General features: G+C 38.3%; 1 protein-coding gene and 1 pseudogene across 1 annotated transcript in view; both read right to left on the minus strand.

Annotated features, from left to right (window-relative positions):
- Positions 1–2690: 2690 nt before the first annotated feature.
- Positions 2691–3478, minus strand: LOC102811468 (annotated as a pseudogene).
- Positions 3479–7250: 3772 nt separating this feature from the next.
- The window catches only part of ZNF658 (zinc finger protein 658), a 34249-nt gene continuing 17752 nt past the window's right edge, over positions 7251–23747 (minus strand). The window contains exon 4 of the mRNA XM_006874579.1: positions 7251–10273. Within this exon, the coding sequence (XP_006874641.1) occupies positions 7251–10273 (3023 nt within the window). The remainder of the gene's footprint in view (positions 10274–23747) is intronic.

Below are 23747 nucleotides of genomic sequence, written 5' to 3' on the forward strand. Positions count from 1 at the left end.
CAGGCAGTGTTACTCTCACCTCACACCTCAGTATTGCTTACTGCCAGACATGTTAATGTGCAAAATACCTGGAAAGATTTCTTTTTTACTAATGACATAAATGTGAACTGCCAGATAACAAGATAGTTGACAACTGAGGAATAGATGTACTACTAACTACTCAGCTTATCTTACAGCTTTTTCAGTTGCAACCCATTATTTTATAATAGCTCTGTTGGTGTAATGGTAAGGCATGGGAGAAGTTGTTGTTATTGTTATTAGGTGCCAACTCATAGTGACCCTATGTAAAACAAAAGGAAACATTGCTCAGTCCTGTGCCAACCTCACAACCATTGCTACACTTGAGCCCATTGCTATGACCACTGTGCCAATCAATCTCATTGGGAGTCTACCTCTTTTTTCTCTGATCTTCTACTTTACCAAGCATGACATGCTGTTAAAGGACTGGTCCCTCCTATTAATATGTCTGAAGTATAAAGAGACAAAGTCTGGTCATCTTGGCTTCCAAGGAGCATTCCAACTGTACTTCTTACAACACAGATTTGTTTGTTCTTTTGGCAGTCCATAGTACTTTTGAATATTTTCCTCCAACACCATAACTCAAATGCATCAATTCTTCTACAATCTTCTTTATTCATTTTTAGCTTTCACATGAATATGAGGTTACTGAATATACCATGGCTTGGGGCAGGAGCACCTTAGTCCTTAAACTGACATCTTTGCTCTTCACTTTAAAGAGCAGCAAATTTGCATCATGCAATATGTCATTTGATTTCTTGACTTCTGCTTACATGAGTGTTGATAGTTGATGCAAGTAAAATGAAGTTTTTTACAACTTCAAGCTTTTCTCCATTTATCTTAATGTTATTTATTGGTTGAGTGGTAAGGGTTTTTCTGTAAATTGAGGTGCAACCCATACCAAAGGCTGTGGTCTCTGATCTTCATCAGTAGGTACTTCAAGTCCTCTTCACATTCAGCAAGCAAGGCTGTGACATCTGCATATCACTGGATATTAATGTCTTCCTCCAATCCTGATACCACGTTTGCCTTCATATAATCCAGCTTCTCAAATTATTTGCGCAGCATACAGACTGAGTAAGTATGGTGAAATAATACAACCCTGGCACACCCCTTTCCTAATTTAATATCATTCAGTGTTCCCTTATTCTGTTTGAACAACTGTCTCTTGGTCTCTATGTACAGGTTCCCCATGGGCACAATAAAGTGTTCCGGAACACTCATTCTCTTCAATGTTATCCAACCCTGGTGCACACCTTTCCTAATTTAATACCATTCTGTGTTCCTTTATTCTGTTTGAACAACTGCCTCTTGGCCTCTATGTACATGTTCCCCGTGGGAACAATGAAGTGTTCCAGAATACTCATTCTCTTCAGTGCTATCCATAGCTTGTCATGATCCACACAATCAAAAGCTTTTGCATAGCCAATAAGCACAGGTAAACATCTTTCTGATATTCTCTGCTTTCAGCCAAATTCCTTCTGACGTCAGCAATGAATGGTATCTCTCATTCCAAGTCCTCCTATGTATCTGGTTTGAGTCTTTCTCTGTCAATGTACTATTGCAGCCATTTTTAAATTACCTTTAGAAAAATTTTACTTGCATACAGTATTAATGATATTGTCCAGTGATTTCCATATGCTGTTGGGTCACCTTTTTGGAATGGGCACAAATATGGATCTCTTCAGTCAGGTGGACAGGTAGTTGTCTTCCAAAATGTTTTGGCATAGATGAGTGAGTGCCTCTAGTACTGCATCGGTCTATTGAAATATTTCAATTTAGATCCCATAATTTCCTGGAGGCTTGTTCTTTTACCAATGCCTTTATTGCACCTTGGACTTCTTCCTTCAGAATCATTGGCTCTTGATCAATTGCTACCTCCTCGTGAAATGGTTGAATATCGACCATTTCTTTTTGGTGCAGTGACTCTGTGGATTCCTTCCATCTTCTTTTGATGCTTTCTTCATCATTTAATATTTTGCCCAGAGAATCCTTTAGTATTTCAAGTCTAGGCTTGAATTTTTTCTTCATTACCCTCAGCTTGAGAAATGCTGAGTGTGTTCTTCCCTTTTGGTTTTCTAATTACAGATCTTTGCACATTTCATTATAATATTTGACAATGTCCTTTTGAGTTACCCTTTGAAATTTTCTGGTCATTTCTTTTACCTGTTCAATTCTTCCATTTGCTTTAGCATCTCTACACTAGAGACAAAGTTTCAGCGTCTCTTCTGATATCCATTTTTGTCTTTTCTTTTTTCTTTGTATTCTTAATGACCTTTTTTTTTTTTTTTTATGTTTTGTTGGAACATCCTTTATTGGGAATACAGAGGAACATTACAGTTTAGAATCATTAAATCAACAAACTTGGTGATACAGTACTGACAACAAGCATGGCCTGAATTCTGCAGTTTTAGTTTAAGGGGCATTATGTGCAAAGTCTCCAAAGGAGAAGAGAACCATATGACCCAGTGAACCTTCAAAGAAGTTTGACTCCTCCTCACTCACAGCTAGAAATGCCAGTCCTGATAACCATCGATACTCTTCATCACGGCAAAACAGAATCTCCAACTTTTTACACTTACTGTAGGTAGAAGAGACAACAACTCCAGACTGACTTATAGTTGTTCAGATGACTACAAAAAGTATCCTCCATTCACAAGTTGTCAAAATATTCAGAGGGACTGCTGAATCAAGGAGTCTTTCATGTTGCTCCCAGTTATTATATAGTGCATTTTTGCTGTTGTTGTTGTTAAGTGCTGTCGAGTCAATTCCGACCCATAGTAACCCTGTATAGGGTTTCCAAGGAGCAACTGGTGAGCTTGAACCACCGAACTTGCAGTTCAAATGACTTTGCAGTCTGACACATTAGCCCACAGCGCCACACCAGGACTCCATAGAGGCTAGTAAATGTTAGTCCTGCTATATACCACCTCGTAGAACCCCCCTGAAGACCACCTGTGCATTTATACAACATGCCTGTCATGGTTACGGATTGTATTAAGGTCATCTTCTGTACCTCGCATTTTCTTAATGACCACACCAAAAGCACTATAGAGCAAAGCCAGAGAACCTAGAATATTAGCCCAAGTACCCCTTGTCTGGTCACCCTATTCAAAATCTATACATTTCTTGGTTTGGACCAGGCCATGTTCTAGGTTTCCTTCAATCCCAGTCGTAGGCCATTCATAGCCCCAAATGCAGCCCCTGTCATGTAACATCCTCCTATGGTAAAAAAAAAAAAAAACTAGTTCAAATCTGCCCCAGGTTTTATTAGTGCCAGTTGGTAAATTCATCTGTATCCTGCACAAGATATGAGGATCCACATTTAAATGAGACAGAGGGTTCATACCAGTTACTGGTACGCTGGCCAAATCCATGCGCAAGTAACCTGCTCTGGCAGCTCCAAAAAAGCCAGCCAACCCCCCTGTGGTTTTATACCGCTTCCCCCGCCACCCTCCATGGTGTCGCAGCTCCCTGCCCATCTGCTTTCCCACCCCTTAGCCCGGGTTTGTCTGTTGGGCCGTTACCCCTCAGTAACCACAGGGAGACTGAGTACCACTGACCCTTCCAGATGCTGACCTTCCGGCTCTTTATGACCTTTTGCTTTCTTGTATGATCTTAATGTCATCCCATAACTCTTTTGGTCATTAGTGTCTAATCCATGAAATCTGCTCTTCAGATGATCTATAAATTCAAATGGGACATAATCAAGGTCATATTTTGGCTCTTATAGATATCATAAGTTTGAAACTACCACACATTCTGTGGGACAATATGTGGGACTTTCTGCTCCCATAAAGATATACAGCCTTAGAAACCTATACAGAGTTGCTATGAGTCGGAACCAATTCCACGGCACATAACCACAACCACCACAGACTTGTTTTAATTTTTTTCACTTTAAATCTGAACTTGCATATGAGCAACTGATGGTCTGTTCCACAGTCTGCTCTTGGCCTTGTTTTGGCTGATAATATGGAGTTTTCCACTGTCTCTTTCCACTTATGTAGTCAATTTTATTTCTGTGTTTTACATCTGGTGAGATCCAAGTGTATAGTCACATTTTATGTTGTTTTAAAAAGGCATTTGTTCTGAAGAAATTATTAATCTTGTAAAATTCTATCTCCAGCATCGTTTCTATCACCAAGGTCATATTTTCCAACTACTGATCCTTCCTCTTTGCTTCCAGTTTTTGCATTCCAAATGTCAGTAATCATCAATACATCTTGTTTGCAAGTTTGATCAATTTCAGATTGAAGAAATTGGCAGAATTCTTCAATTTCATTATCACTAGCTTTTGATAATATCTGTATTAACTGGTCTTCCTTGTAGACATGTGGATATTACCCTATCACAGTGATGTACTTCAAGACAGATCTTGAAATGTTTTTCTGACGATTAATCTCACTAATACCAAGGATATAGAAGTCTCTATAATCTACCAATTAACTCTTATAATTCACCTGTGCCTGACTTCAACTTCAAAACCATTTCTAGCCTTTCTCTAGTGAAATGTTTTTCTCCTTTACATTACTAATTTCACAGGTATTCACTATCAACCCTGACCCCTATTGACTATGCTTTTCTCCACTTTCCTTAAAAAGTGGAAAGAATTCCTCTTTCCCTTGCTAGGAAGAGTACTGGTAATCTGTTTTACTGAGCAGTGGACCTTTATTATAAAGAAGGCTCTGGGTGTTTTTCATGATTACCCTTTGTATCCTATCAGAACCACAAGATTAACAGCTCTCCACAGTTAAGCCCTGGTGGGGTTTCTGGAGATACAGTAAAGCATGAGGGTCTCACTCCAACTATAATCTCCAGAAGTTACTCCCTCCAAAACTAGTTTACATTTGCTGTTCAGTGCCGTTGAGTCTGTTCCAACTCATAGAGACTCTGTATAGGGTTTCCATCCAAGGCTGTATGGAAGCAGAAAGCCTCATATTTCTCTCGTGGAGTGGCTAGTAGATTTGAACTGCTGACCTTGCAGTTAGCAGCACAGCTTGCTACCACAGCTCCTTAGATAAATATGAATATAGTAATTTCTAGATAAAGTATATAGGAATCAATATGTTTATGGTTGAAAATTATTAATGGTCCAGGGTTTTTAAATGATGTTTTTCCTTACTTTCTTCTCTGTGCTAACAGCATCTAGTAAACTGAAATAAAAACAAAGTGACAAAATGTTTTCTTGGCTAAGACTATGTTGTTGTTGTTGTTGTTGTTAAGTGCTGTCAGGTTGGTTCCAACTCATAGCAACACTGTATAGGGTTTCCAAGAAGTAAGTACTTGATGGGTTTGAACTGCCAACCCTATGGTTCACAGTCCTGTGCTTATCCTACAGTGCCAAATCAGGAGTCCAGTTAAGACTATATACTGCACTACACTGTTTTCCCAAAAGTAAAGACTTTCAGTACCAGTGTTTCATTTCTATCATTAAATAATTTTCTTTGTCATTCCAAAATGTGCTGTCCTAACAAGATAACAATACCATACTGCACACTTCATTTCTCATACTTTAGGCATGTTATTAAGAGAGACCAGTCCCTGGAGAAGGACATCAAGCTTAGTAAAATAGAGGATCAGTGAAAAAGAGGGAAACCTCCAATAAGATGGATTGCCACAGTGGCAGTAGCAATAGGCTCAAGCATAGTAACAAATGTGAGGTTGGTGCAGGATCGGACAGAGTTTCATTCTGTCGTGCATAGGGTCACTATGAGCTGGAACCAACTTTATTAATAGCATCTAAAAACAAGCACAATGTGAGAGGTTCCCTGATATTTGAGAAAGAACCTAGAGAGGATGCTCATGCCATATGCATACTAGAGGGTACGAGATGCCTTGTTTTATAAGTGACTCGGTCCAACATGAACCAGCAGACTGGGGTAAAATGGAAATCAAAAACACGTGAGAATGAACATTCAAAAACAGAGAGAAATGCATAAACTTGTTGGGAAATATACAGATCTCTACATTTCTAGAAAAACAAAGGCAGACCAATACTCAGACACAGCAAGCTGACCCAAATCCAACAGTTCCAAAGTGAGAAAAACCAACTGTTGTTAAGTGCTATGGAGTTGGTTCCACCAATCAATGTTAAACAAAGTCACTCAGAAAAGGAAATTGGGCAGGGAGTCCTGACGTGGCACTGTGGGATAATGTACTGGACCATAAGGTCATTTGAATCGCAAGGTCAGTGGTTCTAACTCACCAATCCCTCCTTGGAAACTCTACACAAGATTGCTATGAGTCGGAACCAACTTGATGGCACTTAACAACAAAGCAGGACTAACTGCTGCCTGTTAAGAATTCATCAGTAAAAATAAATAATCTGGCATACAGGCATTACACAGCTCAGAGACCATTCACAAACACATTTATTGATAATATTCACAAAATTTGCTATTCATTCATTTAAAAACTACACATTCCTCACTGAGCTTGCCTATAAACTTTTATATACTTTTCTATAACATTTTAGATGTTAAAAAAAAAACATGAATTTTGGACTATCATCTTCAGATGACATTTGTATGCATAATTCTAAAACTGAAAACCTGTCTCAGAAAAATGTATCTGGCACAAAATAAACTTTGAATGTTTTAAATGACACTCAAAATAAGATTTTAGAGTAATCTTAATTATTTGATGTTCAATGAAATTCACTTTACAAAAAAGGCTTTCTTGTTTTTCCCAAGACTTCTGACTGCGGACAGTACTTTCCTCTGTGGAGTTTCTGATGTACTGTGATTGAATTCTCACAAACCCTCAAACATTGATTATATTCACAGGGCTTCATTCCACTTCATCAGAATTCACTAAACTTTTGACCAATTGACAAACAGAACAACAGCTTCAGTCTTCTCAGGGTGAATGTGAGGTAAGTTTTTAAAGGCCAGGACAAAATGTGATACATGTAAGGAATATTCACATTCCATTACCTACCAGCCTGGATGAACAAGAGTGGAAAATTAAAATAACCTATTGTGTCAATGAAGGACAAGCAAAGGACTACTAACCTCACGGTTGGGAATTCAAATTCACTAGCTGCTCCACAGGACAAAGATGAGGCTGTCTGTTTCCATAAAGATTTATAGCCTCAGAAACCCTATGCAGGATCACTAAGTCAGAATCAACTTGATGGCAGCTGGTGTGGGGTTTATGTATCTAATGGAAAAGGAAATAGTTAAGAACATTTCCCAGTTTAAGTGACATGGATTTCTACACTGTGTGGGTTAGCTAGCAAAACCTTCCCCTGCATTACATTCAAGGGTTTTCTCTCTGGTGTGAATTCTGGTGTGATGTATTCTAAGAGCTGCCTTCCGGACAAAAGTTTTCCCACATTCATTACATTCATAAGGTTTCTCACCAGTGTGAATTTTTTGGTGCACTCTCAGAGTTGAATTTTGGGCAAAGGCTTTCCCACATTCATTACATTCATAGGGCTTCTCCCCTGTGTGAATTCTCAGGTGTGCACTGAGGTGTGACTTCTGGGAAAAAGTTTTCCTACATTCATTGCATTCATAGGATTTTACCCCTGTGTGAATTCTTTGATGTACTCTGAGGGTTGAATTATGGCCAAAAGGTTTTCCACATATATTACATTCATAGGGTTTTTCCCCCGTGTGAATTCTCTGATGTGCACTAATGTATGACTTCTGAGAGAAAGTTTTCCCACACTCATTACATTTATAGGGTTTCTCCCCTGTGCGAATTCTCAGATGTGCTGTGAGGTGTGACATCTTTGAGAAAGTTTTGCCACACTCATTACATCCATAAGGTTTCTCCCCTGTGTGAATTCTCTGATGTGCTCTGAGGGCTGATTTGTCAGCAAAAGTTTTCCCACATTCATTACACCCATAGGGTTTTTCTCCTGTATGAATTCTCTGATGTGCACAGAGGTGTGTCCTTTGCGAGAAAGTTTTGCCACACTCATTACATCCATAAGGTTTCTCCCCTGTGTGAATCCTCTGATGCACTATGAGGGCTGCCTTATAGACAAATGTTTTCCCACATTCATTACATTCATAGGGCTTTTCCCCTGTATGAATTCTCTCATGTCCACTGAGATACGATTTCTGAGAGAAAGTTTTTCCACATTCATTGCATTCATAGGGTTTCTCCCCTGTGTGAATTCTATGGTGGGTATTAAGGTGTGTCTTCTGGGAAAAAGTTTTCCCACATTCATTACACTCATAGAGTTTCTCCCCTGTGTGAATTTTCTGATGTGCTCTGAGGGCTGAATTATGAGGAAAAGTTTCCTCACAATCAGTATAATCATAGGGTTTCTTCACCATGTGAATTCTCTGATGTACTCTGAGAGCTGAGTTATGGGCAAACGTTTTCTCACAGTCACTACATTCATATGGTTTCTCACCTGTGTGAATTCTCTTATGCACTCTAAGGGCTGAATTGTGAGCAAAGAATCTCCCACAGGCATTACATTTATAGGGTTTCTCTCCTGTGTGTGTTCTCTGGTGTACTCTGAGAGTTGAATTTTGGGCAAAAGCTTTTCCACATTCATTACATTCATATGGTTTCTCCCCTGTATGAATTCTATAATGTGCTCTGAGTGTTGAATAATCAGCAAATGTTTTTGCACATTCATTACATTCATAGGGTTTCTCTCCTGTATGAACTCTCTGATGTGCAATGAGCTGCGTCCTGTGGGAGAAAGTTTTCCCACATTCATGGCATTTATAAGGTTTCTCCCCTGTGTGAATTCTCTGATGTGCTCCAAGGGTTGAATTATCAGCAAACATTTTCCCACATTCACTACATTCATAGGGTTTCTCCCCTGTATGGATTCTCTGATGTACAATGAGGTGTGTCTTTTGGAAGAAAGTTTTCCCACATTCATGACATTCATAAGGTTTCTTCCCTGTGTGAACTCTCTGATATTCTCTGAGATGTGATATCTTAGCAAATATTTTCTCACACTCATTACCTTGATATAATTTTATCTCTGTGTGTGTTCTCTGGTTTATTTTCAGAGCTGACTTCTTGAAAGATTTCCCAAATTCACTGTATAAATAATGCTTTTCTTTTGTGAACTTTCTTAGATGTTCACTGACGTCTGATTTCTGACAGAAACTTTCTCCATCTTTACTCCATCTGAGTTTCACCACATGTGTTGCAGGCTGTTGAATAGGGTGTGATTCTGAACAAAGAGATTTATCACATTCATCATATTCATATGGTTTCTCTCCTGAATGGATTCTCTGCTGCTGAATGAGCTGTATTTTCTGACAGAAGGATTTCCTGCTTTCATTACATTTTAATGACTTCTGTCCTGTGTCACTATGCTGGCAGCCAATGAGGTCTGTGTTCTGAGAAAAAGATTTCTCATATTCACATTTGTAGGAGCTCTCTTCTGTGTAAGTTCCTAGATGTAGTGTTAGGTCTAGTTTCTGGTATACAGCATTCATACAGTCATTACATTTACAGAATTTATCTTCAGTTTGTGATTTCTGGTGTACAATAAGGGCTGAGCTCTGCCTGAAATTTTCTTCACGTTTATTACTTTGAAAGACTCTCTGTCCTATGATAGTTCTCTGAGTCTGAGTAAAGTGTGACTTCCTGCTGAAAGCACTCCTACTTTCATTATGTGCATAGGGTTTCAGAGCCATGCAAACGTTATGATGTTCCACAACAGTTGTTTCTGCAGAAGATTTTCTATTTTCATTAAGATGAGAACATTCCTGCTTTGTGCCAGTACTCAAGTGGTTAAACAGAGGTGGCTTATCACAGTTTTTCCTAAACTCATCATGTCTATAGGATTTCTCTCCTGTGGGAGAACTCCCAGATGTACAAATAGTCTTATCATGCAAGGTTTTTCCAAACTGATTACATTGAAAAGATTGTTCTACAGTTTTAAATGTCTGGTGCTGGTCTGTTTTATAATTGAGGGCTGTCATGCTTTCATTACACACATAAGATTTATCTCCATTATTGGCTCTTTCATTCTTAATACCAAGTTGCCAGTTTTCACACACATTTGTGTATTCAGTCTTCTTTCCAGAACAGTTTTTATCATTAATAATTAAATCAGAAACAATTGGCAAACTCATTCCACATGAGTCACCTGTGCAAGGTATTTTTCCTGAAAAAAGTGGAGTTATGCTGAGATTAAATGGTTTTTCTAAAGCTTTCTGTCCTTCTTTGTTCAATGTTGTGCTACTGATGAAGATTATTTGCCCCTGATGGTTCTCTTTATTCTGGTGGCTCTCTTCAATGTGGACATAACCCTTGCAATACCCTAAAATGAGAAAAAATAAAAAATACCATGTGAATCATACTTCTTATGGAGAGGAGATTACAGACATATTAATTATGTGTTTATGGTTTTCCAAAGATTAAATAATTCATACACACACACTCCCTTTCTCTCTTTCCTTATCCACACTGTTTAAAAACAGGTGCTATTTTCAATCCTGGCAAAGATGAAATAGCCCATTCTTCCCAGGTTCTTCATTACAACTAGAAACAAACAAAATACAGATATGCTAAAAATTGGTAAGAAGGTGCTCCTCAGGACTTCAGGGATGATGAACAGAGAATTCTCAGACTTTTTCTGTTTCACATATATCCTAAACTAGGCACTGGAAAACCCTGCAATTATGGGCCAACAAGAGGCAAAAATTGAACTCCAAGAAAAGTCTAGTCTCTCTAGCCAAAAGTCCAAGGGAAGGGGGTTGCCAAATTCAGCAAAAAACAGTTTCAACAACACTAACCAGCCAACCAGTTGCTGTCATGTTAACTCCAACTCATGATGATCTATATGTGTTCCTATAAAGCTGGGCGCCATACAGTTTCAAAAGCTCATTGTTTAGAAATAGATTGGGACTTCTGAAAGGTCTTTAACCTCCAACCTTTCTGATAGTAGCTAAATGTGTTAAACTGTTACACCACTGAGAGACTGTACACAACTGTAATGGGACAAATTTTTCCTGCACAAAGATATGTTCACATCCTAATTGCCAAAAACTACAATTACCATGACTAGGTAGTGTAGCAGAGGGGCCAGTCTGGAGCTAATCCTCAACCACACTTGGCAGCAACAAGACTGAATGAGATTGTGCAAGGCTAACCAGTAATCCCATTTCTCCTAGACCCGCAATCAGTATTAGTGAGAACCAGTTTGGAGTTCAGCCTTAAACCTCATCTAACATCAGTGTGGTGATGAGAAGTCAGGCTTGCCAGCATTTTCTTCCCCATTCCACCTTGTGCCAAGAGTACCCAATAGGGGCTAAGCTTCCATCCTTATCTGGCATCAAAAAGGTAACAAAGGTAGGCCTATTTAGTACTCCTCTTCCATTCTTTGGGATCCTAAGCTGGCTCTGTTATATAACCACTGAACTGCAATCCACAAGGTCAGCGGTTTTATCCCACCAGCCATTCCATGGAAGATGAGGCTTTCTGCTCCAATAAAGATTTATAGCCCCCGAAACCCTATACAGGGTCAGAAGACACTTGACAGCACTTAACAATGTTACTTGTGTAGTCCATTTATACATATTGCAATTAATATATTTAGGTTTATATCCATCTTCCTAATATTAATTTTCTAATTATGCCATCTGTTTCATATTCTTTTTATTTCCTTTCTTGCCATAATCAAACTACTTTTTCAGTTTAAATTTTTGACTGATAGTGTTTAGTTGGGTATTCTTTTATTAATCTTTTATTGGCCACTTAAAACAGTAAGTAAATCAGTGACTATTGGTAAACTAGTACTTTTACTACTTTCCTAATACTGAAAGAATCTGAGGATATTTTAACTCTATGTCCAAACAGTATTTTGCGCTATCACTATTATGTATTTTACATATATTTTAAAGTTCTTAAGAATTTAGAATTCTTGTTTTGAAGGATAAATATTAAGTTATTTGTACATATGACTTTACCCTTTCCTATGTGCTTCATTCCCTCCTATTACTTTTATCTCATCCTGTACTTTCATATTACAATTAATTTCTATTTTAGTTATGAAGATTTTTTTTTTTTTTTCTGGCACTTATTTTCCCACTATCTTCTTACTTTGAATGATTCTTCTGATCAGGTATTATGTTTACTTTTTGTTACTGTGTTAAAATCTTTCTTTTCTTAAGTTCTGCTTTCAACATTTTACTTTGAACATTTATTTCAGGTTGGTGTGGTACTGTAGGCTAAGCCCTAGACCACAGGTTGAGTTCATCTGAAAGGTGGCATTTCAAAACCACCAGCCGCTCCTCAGACACCCTATAGAGAGGCACTATAAGTCAGAACCAACTTGATAGCACTACAATAAACTTCTTAATATGCTGGTGTGTATTTTCCTTTGTCCTTTATGGGTATTGTAAAACTATTGGAATCTCCCACTTGATACCTTTTTTAAATTCTGTAAAATCAGTGGGGATTGTATCCTTAAATATTGCTCCTGACCTTTCTTTTTTCTTTCCAGTGGAGATTTAAATGATATATAATAAAACTTTTCACCATGACCCACTAAAACTTATGTAATTATAATTTATCTTACGTTTACCTAGTTATGTTTCTGGTTGTTCAACATTTCATAATTATTAAACAAAAGTTTAATAATTTTGTGTTCTAAAGTGTCCAGAAAGGAACTCTTGAAGCGTAGTAGTTTCGAATCAGGCTACTAACCTCAAGGTCAGCAATTCAAAACTACCAGCTGTTCTACAGGAGAAAGACGAGGCATTCTGCTCCCATTAAGATTTGCAGCCTCAGAAACCCTGTGCAGAGTCATTATGAGTTGGAACCGACTTCACAGTACTTAACAACAACAGCAACAACAAAGTGTCCAGATGATTCTTAAACCCATCTAGTACATTCTCAATTTCAGATATTTTACTCTCTAGTTTTAAAATGGCACCTTCCCTTTTTGTCCTAGCTCAGTCATTAAAAGAGGAAAAAACAACATTTCCTTTACTTTTACAAAAACAAAGGTGAAAACTGTATTATCTAAAACTTATCATAAACTCAATAGAAACTGAAGTTGCAGGGCAATCAAGAAACTAAAAATACAAGAGATATGGAAGGCAAGACAGGGCCTAAGTATGTGATAATTATACAAATAAAATGTAAGCTGGCAAGAAGATACAACATTATTAATGCATTGTTAATAACCAAAGGTGGAGTTGTATGAGAGTGCAAAGACCCTACAAGCAACATATAAGAAGTCTGAAAGCTCTTGCAAAATGTCCCTCCATAAGCCAAACTAGGAGTTCACATGAAAGATCACGAAGAATTCCACAAATATTTCATTCCTAGGATATGCTAGGAGAAAAGATGAAAGTTGTCAAGGACTTCATTTTTCTTGGATCAACTTTCAACACTCACGGAAGTAGCAGTCAAGAAATCAAACGACGTAGTGCATTAGGCAAATCTGCTGCACCAAACCAAAAAAGGTTTTGAAAGAAAAACTTCAAAACTTAAAAAGTTTTGAAAGAAAAACTTCAAAATTTAAAAAGTTTTGAAGTGTTGAAGAGCAAAGATGTCAGCTTGAGGACTAAAGTGCACCTGACCCAAACCGTGGTATTTTCAATAACCTCATATGCATGCAAAACCTGGACAGTAAATATAGGAAGACCATAGGAGAACTGATGCATTTGAGTTATGGTGTTGGAAGAAGTGCAGCCAGAGTGCTCCTTGGAGACCAGGATGGCCAAAATTGGTCTCTCATACTTCAGACATATTGTCAGGAAGGACCAGTTGCTGGAGAAGGAGATCATGTTTGGTAGGTGGAGGGTCAGTGAAAAAGAGGAAGACCCCCAGTGAGATGGATTGGCCAAGTGGCAGCATCGATGGACTCAAGTGTGGCAACAATAATGAGATTGGCCCAGGATTGGGCAGTGTTTCGTTCTGCTGTGCATAAGGTCACTATGACTTGGTACTGACTCGATGGCACCTAACAACAATAACAAGATATGCTGGGTAAGAGCAGCCATTTTAAAAATTTCACTGGGAACCAAAACCCTATTTATGAAATAAAAGTCAATCTGCAAAGGTAAAAACAACAAAATCTGTTATTATAAAGCAATGATTGAAAACCCATAGCAGTTAGGGGTAGGAAAACAGGTGAGAGAAAAAGCTTATACTACTGATAGGCAAGACTACCTGGTAGGTCCAATACAACAGCTAGCACCTGTAATAACCAAAAGCTCCAATCTCAAGGACCTACTCCACTCAATAACAGTAGATCGCCTATTCTTATCAAATACACATGAAAAATCATCCATCAAAGTAGACCACATTCTGAGCTATAAGACAAATCTTCACAACTACCAAAGAATAGATACAATAGAACGTATGAGCTCAAGTCACAGCCAAAGTATAGTAGAAAACAATTAACAAAGAGTTACCTGGAGAATTTTTGAAATATTTCAAATTAGCCCATGAGTCGAAAAGGAAATCCTCTCAGAAAATTAAAAGCTATTTTAAGCTGAAAATTCTTTTTAAATAGATTTGTAGGATGAGACTGAATCAGTGCTCAGAGATAAATTTAAAGACTCAAATAAAAAATAAAGGAATCCATTCAGGTGCTGTGGAGGGCAATAAACAAGAAGGGGGTGGAAGAACAAGGTAGACAGGGAACACTGAGGCAGGTTTGCATGGGCTAAATGGGACAGAGTAAATAGCGATGCATGCTTAACCTTGGAACAACAGGGCTCTGTGATACAGGATCAAGATATAGTCTAAAGAGGGGAAATAATGCTAAAATGCCTGTCTTATGAATATTGGTTTCCCTTGCCTACTATTGTAAAATAGACACTTGAGTGGAATAGAAAGGAGGAATGCTGGGAAACATGATTACAGAAAGTTTGCAAGCCCATCTTTAACCTATAACTGATTGGAATACCTAAAAGGGGTTCTAGAACTTGCCCAGTGAAATAGGCCTTTTGCAGAGCCTTTGCAGTGTATAGGACCTTAAGTGGAATCCTAAGCCTCATCCAGAACCTTCCGATGTGGGACATTCCACTAGAAAGGACAAGCAGACCATCCTGGAACAGCTAGAGCAACAGACAATATATCTTCAAAGAAAGATCAGCAGGACAAACCCAAAACAAAAATGGCAGCATGATTGGTTACTATAAGAATAAGCAAGTTGTTTTCCAGGAAGCCATCAAGGCAAGCAATCGGGTCCCTTCAGGACAAAACCCCCTCCAAGACTGAAACTCAAAAGGAATAGATTAGCAGGCATGTAAGCTTGCTGGCAACCACACTGGTCGACTGGTGAGTGGAAGAGAGGAAAGGCAGCAATAAAGATATGGGCTGAGTTCAACCACCTTCCATAGACTCCCGTCGTCCGGGAAATGAGAGAAGAGGAAGGGCTGGTTGGTCTGAAGTGTGTTGAGAGCTGGGAACTCCTGAACCCATGGATAGGATACAGACATGGAGGGCTAGAGCTGAGAGTGAATCAGCCAGCTGATATGAAGCCAGGGAAGAGGCACAAAAATGCCCAAACTTGCAGACAATACCCATTTGACCTAGCCTCGATGGCTTGATAGTCAGAACTTGACTAGAGGAAGATGAAAAGAACAACTTTTGATAAAGGAAACGAATGTAAATTGGTGCTGTTTGATGAACTTGACCTATACTTATGGATGTTGTTGTTGTTAAGTGTCGTCAAGTCAGTTCTGACCCATAGCAACCCTGTATAGGGTTGCCGAGGAGCAGCTGGTGAGCTTGAACCAGCGACGTTGCAGTTCAAATGGCTTTAGTAGCTCAAAATACCAACAGAAATGGAAGGAATCTTCACATCAAGTATCAATCCTATCCCCTCTATATACAGGGTAGATAGGAACAGGCAACTTAGACATGAAGGGGCAATAAAGGCACAAAGTGGCTGGTTTACAAGTTTTCAAGAGGGAGTTTAGTTTCAGACTATGAGGGGAAGGTATAGTCCACACTGAATAGTGTTTATCTTGTCTAGACGGGTCTGGTGAAAAGAGATGGGGATAAGATTCATATGATTCAATAGTGAGAAATTGTTATCATGACTAATTGTGCTTGTTACAACTGTAAAGGTGGAAGTTTTGTAACAAAAACACAGGAGTATTTAATCTTACAGTCCAGAAACAGAGGACCCTAAGACCATTAAGGGAGAAGAGCATGAGCAGAACATGGGACCCTATCCAGAAAAGCAGTGACACTAGAGATGGTGGCAGAGATAAGGACACTGCAAGAGGGAGCAGCTGAGGACTCCAGACTCATGGAAAGAGAAGGACCAAGTGCTGGCAGCCAGGAGGCAGGCTTGCAGTGTGCGCCCTTTGGTTGTTTAAATTATTATATATACCTGAGTGTTTTCGTGTACATAACCCCACCCCCACCCCATCCCAAAAAAACCAGAGGGAATGGAAGCAAATACTGCTGAATGATGATGCACAGAGGATATTGTAAAGATTGCAATAAAATGATGGTGTAAAAGCCGACGTTCTCCTATGTAAACCATCTCTCAGGTCACAGACACACAAAAATACACTAAACCATAGAATTTCAGAATGAAAAAAAAAGGAATCTAGTAAGTTATCTGAACTTCTACTCTGATGAATGACTATGGAAAACAGTATGGTGCTTCCTCAAAATGCTAGAAGTAGAAATACCTTCTGATTCAACAATTCTACTACTAGGTATATATCCTAGAGACCTAATAGCAGTGACGCAAATAGCAATATACACACCTGTGTGCTATTTACATTAACAAAAAGATGGAAACTGCTTAAGTGTCTATCAATGAATGAGTAGTATTTTTTTCATATAAAAATACATAAAACATCATGAAATATACAACCATAAAAGATAATGAGTGCTCAAAACATCTTGTAACATGGATGAATCTGGAGGACATTATACAGAGTGAAATAACCCAACTACAAAAGGACAAATAGTTTATAATTTCATTTTACACAGATCAGAATAGATAAATGTTGCTGTTGTTATGTGCCCTGGAGTCAGTTCTGACTCATAGCGATCCTGTACAGGATTTCCATGGCTGTAAATCTTTACGGGAGCAGAACGCCTCCTGCAGAACAGCTGGTAGTTTCGAACTGCTGACCATGAGATTAGCAGCCCGATTTGCAACCACTACGCTACCAGTGTTAGAATACTAAACACTTGTCATTTTTGGTGAAGGGAAAGGTAGTATCAAATGTGGTTAAGGTGCACACAGCTTGTCTCTGATAAACAATGTCTCTGAGACATGTACAAGAGAAAAGATGTTTTTTGTAAAGGAAATGGCAAATATAATTTTGCAACAACCAAAAATCGTGCAGTTACACAGAGTATCAATATGTGGGTACATATTTATGCAGTCAGAAATGAATCCTTAGCATCTGTACATACAGATAGATGTATATACATACAGACGTATGCATATACATCCAACTCTGATAGCATAGTGGGTACAAATCGGGCTGCTAATCTCACTGTCAGCAGTTTGAACCCACCAGCTGTTCTGCAAGAGAAAGATGAGGCTTTCTGATCCTGTAAAGATTTACAGCCTCAGAAACCCTGTACATGGTCGCTGTGAGTCGGAACCAACTCCACAGCACATAACAACAACAACATATAATAAAACACATAGGGGATACAGATATGGCTACTTCTTAGATAAAACCAAGCATCTAACAAGACTGGTTTGTTGGGTTTGAAGACTCAGGACCACAGTCTCGTGGGATAACTCTATCAAATAATATAATATAGTTCATAAAGTATAAATGTTATATTCTATATCTCAATGTGGTAAGTAGTGTTTTTTAATCTTCCAAGAGGCTATCTAAGTGGAAGGAAAGGGACATTAAGGCATGGGTTAGTGGATTGACACATGATAGCTCAGGTGATGGGGAGGGTAATACACAAGAAGGTGGAAGGGGTAGAAGACAAGGAAGAAAGAAGAAGAATTAGGGAGGTTTGCATGGGCTAAATAGGACAGAGGTAATTAGTGATGTACACTCAACCTTGTAACAACAGGGCTCAGTGATACAGGGATCAAGGCATAGTCTGCAAGGGTAAAAGAGGGGAAATAATGTTAAAGTGCTTGACTATCTTGTGGATATTGGTTACCCTTGTCTACTACTGTAAAATAGACAATTAAGCGGGATAGAAAGAAATACTGGGAAATATGATTACAGAACGCTCATAAACCCATCTTCAGACTATAACTGACTGGATTAGCTAAAAGGGGTACTAGAATTTGTCCAGGGAAATAGGCTTCTTGTCAAGCCTTTGTAGAGTATGGGTCCTTAGGTGGAATCCTGATCCAGAACTTTCTGAGGGGGACATTCCTACTCAAAAGGACATGCAGACCAACCCAGAATGGCTAGAAAAATAGAAGATACTTCTTGAAAAAAAGACCAGCAGGAAAAAAAAAAAAAAGCAAACTGCTTGGCTATTACAAGAACAAGCAAGCTGTTCATCTGGGAGCCATCAAGGCAAGAGAAGTCAGTCCATCAAGATAAACCCCCTTCCAAGACTGAAACTCAAACGGAACACATGAGCAGGCTTATAAGCTCATTAGTGACCACCTTGGTCTACTTGTGAGTGAAAGTAGGGGAAAGGCAGCAATAAAGACATGGGCTGATTTCAACCATGTTCCATAAAGACCCATCAACCTTAAGATGAAAGAGAGAAGAGGAAGGAATGGTTGGTCTGAAGTTTAAAGAGACTTGGGAACTCCTGAGCCCACCGGGGGCTAGAGCAGAGAGTGAAGTGGCCAGCTTATCTGAAATAAAGGGAGGCATGCAAGAATGCCCAGACTTGCAGATAGTATTCATTTGATCTAGCTAGGATGGCTAGCTCATCAGAAAGTAGACTAGAGGAAGATAAAGAGTTTGAAACAGGAAACAAGTATAAATTGCTATAATTTGATGAACTTGACCTTTGCTTATTGATGTTGTTGTTAAGTGCCATCAAGTCAATTCTGACCCATGGCAACCCTGTATAGTTCCTGAGGCACCGCTGGTGGGCTTGAACCACTGACCTTGCAGTTCAAATTACTGCAGTCTCATTAACCCACAGCGCCACACCAGGACTCCGCTTATAGATGAAGTTGCTCAAAATTCCAACTGAGAGGAAAGGAGTCTTCACATCAAGGATCAAGCCTATCCCTTCAGTATACAGGGTTGATAGGGATGGGAAACTTAGACATTAGTTACCAAAATTAGGGGGCTATAGAGGCATGGAGTGGCTGGCTTACAAGTTTTCAAGAGTGAGCTGTTTCAGAACAAGGATGGGGGAAATAAGATAGAATGCCCATGAATAGTTTTCCTCTTGTCTAGATGGATCTAGTAAAAGCAGGTGGGGGAAGATGGGGATAGGATTCTTTTGATTCAATATTAATGGTTATCATGACTAACTGCAATTGTCACAACTGTAAAGGTAGAAGTTGTGAACCAAAAAAGGGGAAGTAGTTAATCTTTCATTCCAGGAACAGAGGACCCAGAGACCAACAAGAGGGAAGAATATGAGCGGAGTGTGGAATCCTAACCAGAGAAGCAGCGATGTCAGAGACAGAAGCAGAGGCAATGGCATAGAGAGATAGGGCAGCTGAGGACTCTAGACCCATGGATTGAGAAGAGCTGTGTGCCTGGGGGCAGGAGGCCTGCTTGCAAAACGTGCCCTTTGGTTGTTTAAATGAATATATACTTTTTGTGTATTTTGTGTACATCAAAACAAAAAAGAGGAAATAGAGGTAAATTAGAGATAAATACTGTTAACCAACAGTATATACAGGGAATTGTAATCATTAAAATGAAACAAACTATGATCGGTTGAGTACAAGGCTGATTATCTGCCTTGTAAACTGTCACTCGATTCACAATAAATGCTTAAAAAAAAAAAAAAAAAAGATGCAATATATAACATAAAACTATTGGTCTCCATTCATCTGGAACAAAAGAGAAAGAATCAAAGACTCAGAGAAGAAAGTCTACATGAACCACACACTCATCTACCCTGAGACCAGAAGAACTAGATGATGGCCAGCTTACCACTATCAACAGTTCTGATCAGGGCCGCAACAGATGAATTCTTATAAAATGGAAAAGAAATGTGAACAGAATTACCATTTTAAAAAGTCTTAACTTAACTAGACTGTATGAGACTAGGGGACTCCCTGAGACTATCACCCTGAGATACAGTTTAAGTCTTAAACGAAAATTATCCCTGAAGTCACCTCTTAACTAAATTACAAACGGACTAAAAAAGAATATCAGCTGTAAGTAATGAGCTTATTTAAGAAAAATCACCTGTAGGAAACCAAATTGCCAAAACTTACTCTATAATGAAGATGAGACAGTAATGGGACAAGGACACTAGAATACTGAAAATGGTACAATAAGATGGTACAATAAATGACTAAGAATACTGACATACTATGAAAAATGTGCTAGCAAGAACAGCAGTTCAAGCCCATCAACTGTTCCATGTGAGAAAGATGAGACTGAATGTTTCTATAAAGATTTAGTTTTGAAAACCCTTTTTTGTTTCACAACTTCTACCTTTACAGTTGTGACCATTGCAATTGTCATTATGAGTCAGAACTGAATAATCTGCATAGAAATAATTAAATAGGAACCTAATTTGCCATATGTTGTTGTTATGGTAGCGTAGTGGTTACGAATCGGGCTGCGAACCTTAAGGTCAGTGGTTCGAACCTACCAGCCGCTCCGCGGGAGAAAGATGAGGCTTTCTACTCCCGTAAGGATTTACACCCTCGGAAACCCTGTACAGGGTCGCTATGGGTCGGCTCCGACTCGAAGGCACTTAATAACAATAATAATTTGCCATATAAACGTTCACCTTGTTGTTTGTTGTTGCTGTTGTGTGCTGTTGAGTCAGTTTTGACTCATAGGGTTTCTGAGAGCAGATTGTGGGTTTGAACTGGCCAGCTTATGGTTAGCAGCCCAGTGCTTATCCTACAGTATTAAAAAGAAAACAAACAAAAAATCTTAACAAAGAGGGCATATTACATTCAAAGCAGACAACAAGGACATAATAAAATTAAAAAAGAAAACAAAGCAACTGAAAATAGGAAACAACAGAGAAAATCACTCAAACCAAAGCTTGGTTCCTTGAAAATAAAAAAATTTAATGATAAATATCACAGATTAAAAAAAAGAAAACACAAATTATCAATATCAGGAATACAAGCTGGGACCTAACTACTGACACAATAGACATTAAAAAACAAAACTATTCAAGACAAAGGAGATCACCTGAAGAAACAGCAATATTAAAAATCAAATATGCAGTCAAAACATTTTAAAAAATTATGCCCAGATAGTTGCACTATTATATCCCACCAAAGATAAAAAGATTAAAAAAAAAATCAGACCAATTCTTCACAATCCTGTTCAGAAAATACAAGATAAAACAACATGTCCCCAATCACTTTATGAGACCTGCATTGCCCTGCTAGCAAAAATTCTAGAAAAGAAATCGTTTCCCATAAAACAAACACAAAATTCCTTAAAAAAAAAAGTAGTAAAAAGAATACAGCAATATATAAAAAGAAAATACATCATGAGCAAGTGAGGTTCATACAAGGACTGCAAAATTGTTACAATACAAAAAAATCAATTAATGTAGTATATCACACTTACAGTCTAAAGAATTAAAACCACTTCTGGTGTGGTGGTGTAGGATAAGCAATCAACAGCAATGTTAAAGTTTGAACCACAGGATGGTGGTTCAAATCCACCAGCCACTCCTCAGAAATCCTGCAGAGGATCACTATGAGTCGGAACAGACTCGATGGCACTTAACAACAAGAATCACATCAGTAAATGAAGAAAGAATATGACAAAATTAAAAATCTATTCATTAACTTAAGAAAGAGCATCAACAACAACAACAAAACTATAGTTAACCTAATACAAAGGTGAGTTAAAAAATATTGTCTCTGCAATCAGTGGATGGCTTCAAACAAGTTCTCTCAGTAAGTCACTTGTCTTAGTCTTCTTGTTAGGTGCCATTCAGTCCGTTCCAACCCATAGCAATCCTATGTACAATGTATTAGTGCCATCCAAAAACTCCAATCAAAATAGTGGCTTCTAAGGGCATCTGCTGATTTACAGTTAAATTCAAGGCAGAGAGTTCATCTCAGAAGTTTATGGTGACTATTTAGGGGGATTCCAAGAGTCTTCTTGATAGATTTTCTTGAAGGACATGGATGATCACAGAATTTACTAGGAAAAAATGTTAAGAATACTGAAAACTGCATTGGTGAAAAAAGAGCTACGAAAGTTGCACCAAGGAATTTTTCCAATCATGATGGTAAAAAATGTTCATTGACTGAAGGTAGTAAGGATTATCCTAAGAGAAGCTCATTGGGAAAAATCACCCCATATACCCAACAACCTTGATCTTGCCCATTCAGACTTATTTTTGTGCTCAAAATTCAATGAAGATTTTAAAAGGAACATGATTGAGTCTCTAAAGGATTCCAAAGCTGCCATTTGTATGTGATGTCAAGATTTCTTTGAGTTAGAGATATGGAAATACCTTCAGAAAAGTACAGATCTACGTGACCAAAGGGTCAATTGAGGAAGATGACATAACCATAATAAATATCTATGCTCCCAATGAAAGAGCACCAAGATACAAGAAGCAAACCTTACTAGAATTGAAGAAAAAAATAGATAAATCCACAATTATAGTGGGAGATTTTAACACACCACATTCAAAAAGGGACAGAACAACCAGAAAGAAACTTGACAAAGTTACAGAGGAAATAAACAGCACAATCAACCAACTTGACCTCATAGATGTATACTGAGCATTCAATCCAACAACAGCACAATATACATTCTTCTCCAGTGTGCATGGAACATTTTCCAGATTTGACCATGTGGTAGGTCACAAAGCAAGCCTCCATAAATTTAAAAATATCAAAATTCTACAGAGCATCTTCTCAGACCACAATGCTATAAAACTAGAAATCAACAATAAGAAGACCAAGGAAATAAAGTCAAATACATGGAAACTGGAAAACACCCTGCTGAAAAGCGACAGGGTAAAAGAAGAAATAAAATGTGAATTCACAAAGTTCCTAGAAACAAACAAGAATGAAAACACAATAAACCAAAATCTTTGGGACACGGTGAAAGCAGTGCTGAGAGGACAATTTATTGTGGTAAATACACATATCCAAAAAGAGGAAAGGAGCAAAATTAACACATTAACAAAGCATCTCCAACAATTAGAAGCAGACCAACAGAAAGAACCTACAGTCACAAAAAGAAAGGAAATAGTAAAGATAAGAGCAGAAATAAATGAGATGGAAAACTGAAAAACTATACAAAGAATCAACAGAACAAGAAGCTGGTTCTTTGAAAGGATTTAAAAAATTGACAAACAATTGGCAAAACTAACAAAAGAAAAGAGGGAAAGGACACAAATAACTCGCATTAGAAACCACATGGCCGATATCACAATGGAACCAAACAAAATCAAAAGGATAATAAGAGAATACTATGAAGAGTTGTAAGGAGCTCTAGTAGTGTAGTGGTTACGAATCGGGCTGCAACCTCAAGGTCAGCAGTTCGAAACAACCAGCTGTTCCATGAGGGAAAGATGAGGCTTTCTGCTCCCGTAAAGATTTACAGCCTTGGAAACCTTGTACAGGGCCGCTATGAGTCGGAACTGACTCCATGGCACATAACCAGCACCATGAAAAGTTGTACTCCAACAAATTTGAAAACTTAGAAGAGATGGATATATTTCTAGAAAAA

The sequence above is a fragment of the Chrysochloris asiatica genome, unplaced genomic scaffold, assembly GCF_000296735.1.
Source record: "Chrysochloris asiatica unplaced genomic scaffold, ChrAsi1.0 scaffold00287, whole genome shotgun sequence".
Lineage (NCBI taxonomy): Eukaryota > Metazoa > Chordata > Mammalia > Afrosoricida > Chrysochloridae > Chrysochloris > Chrysochloris asiatica.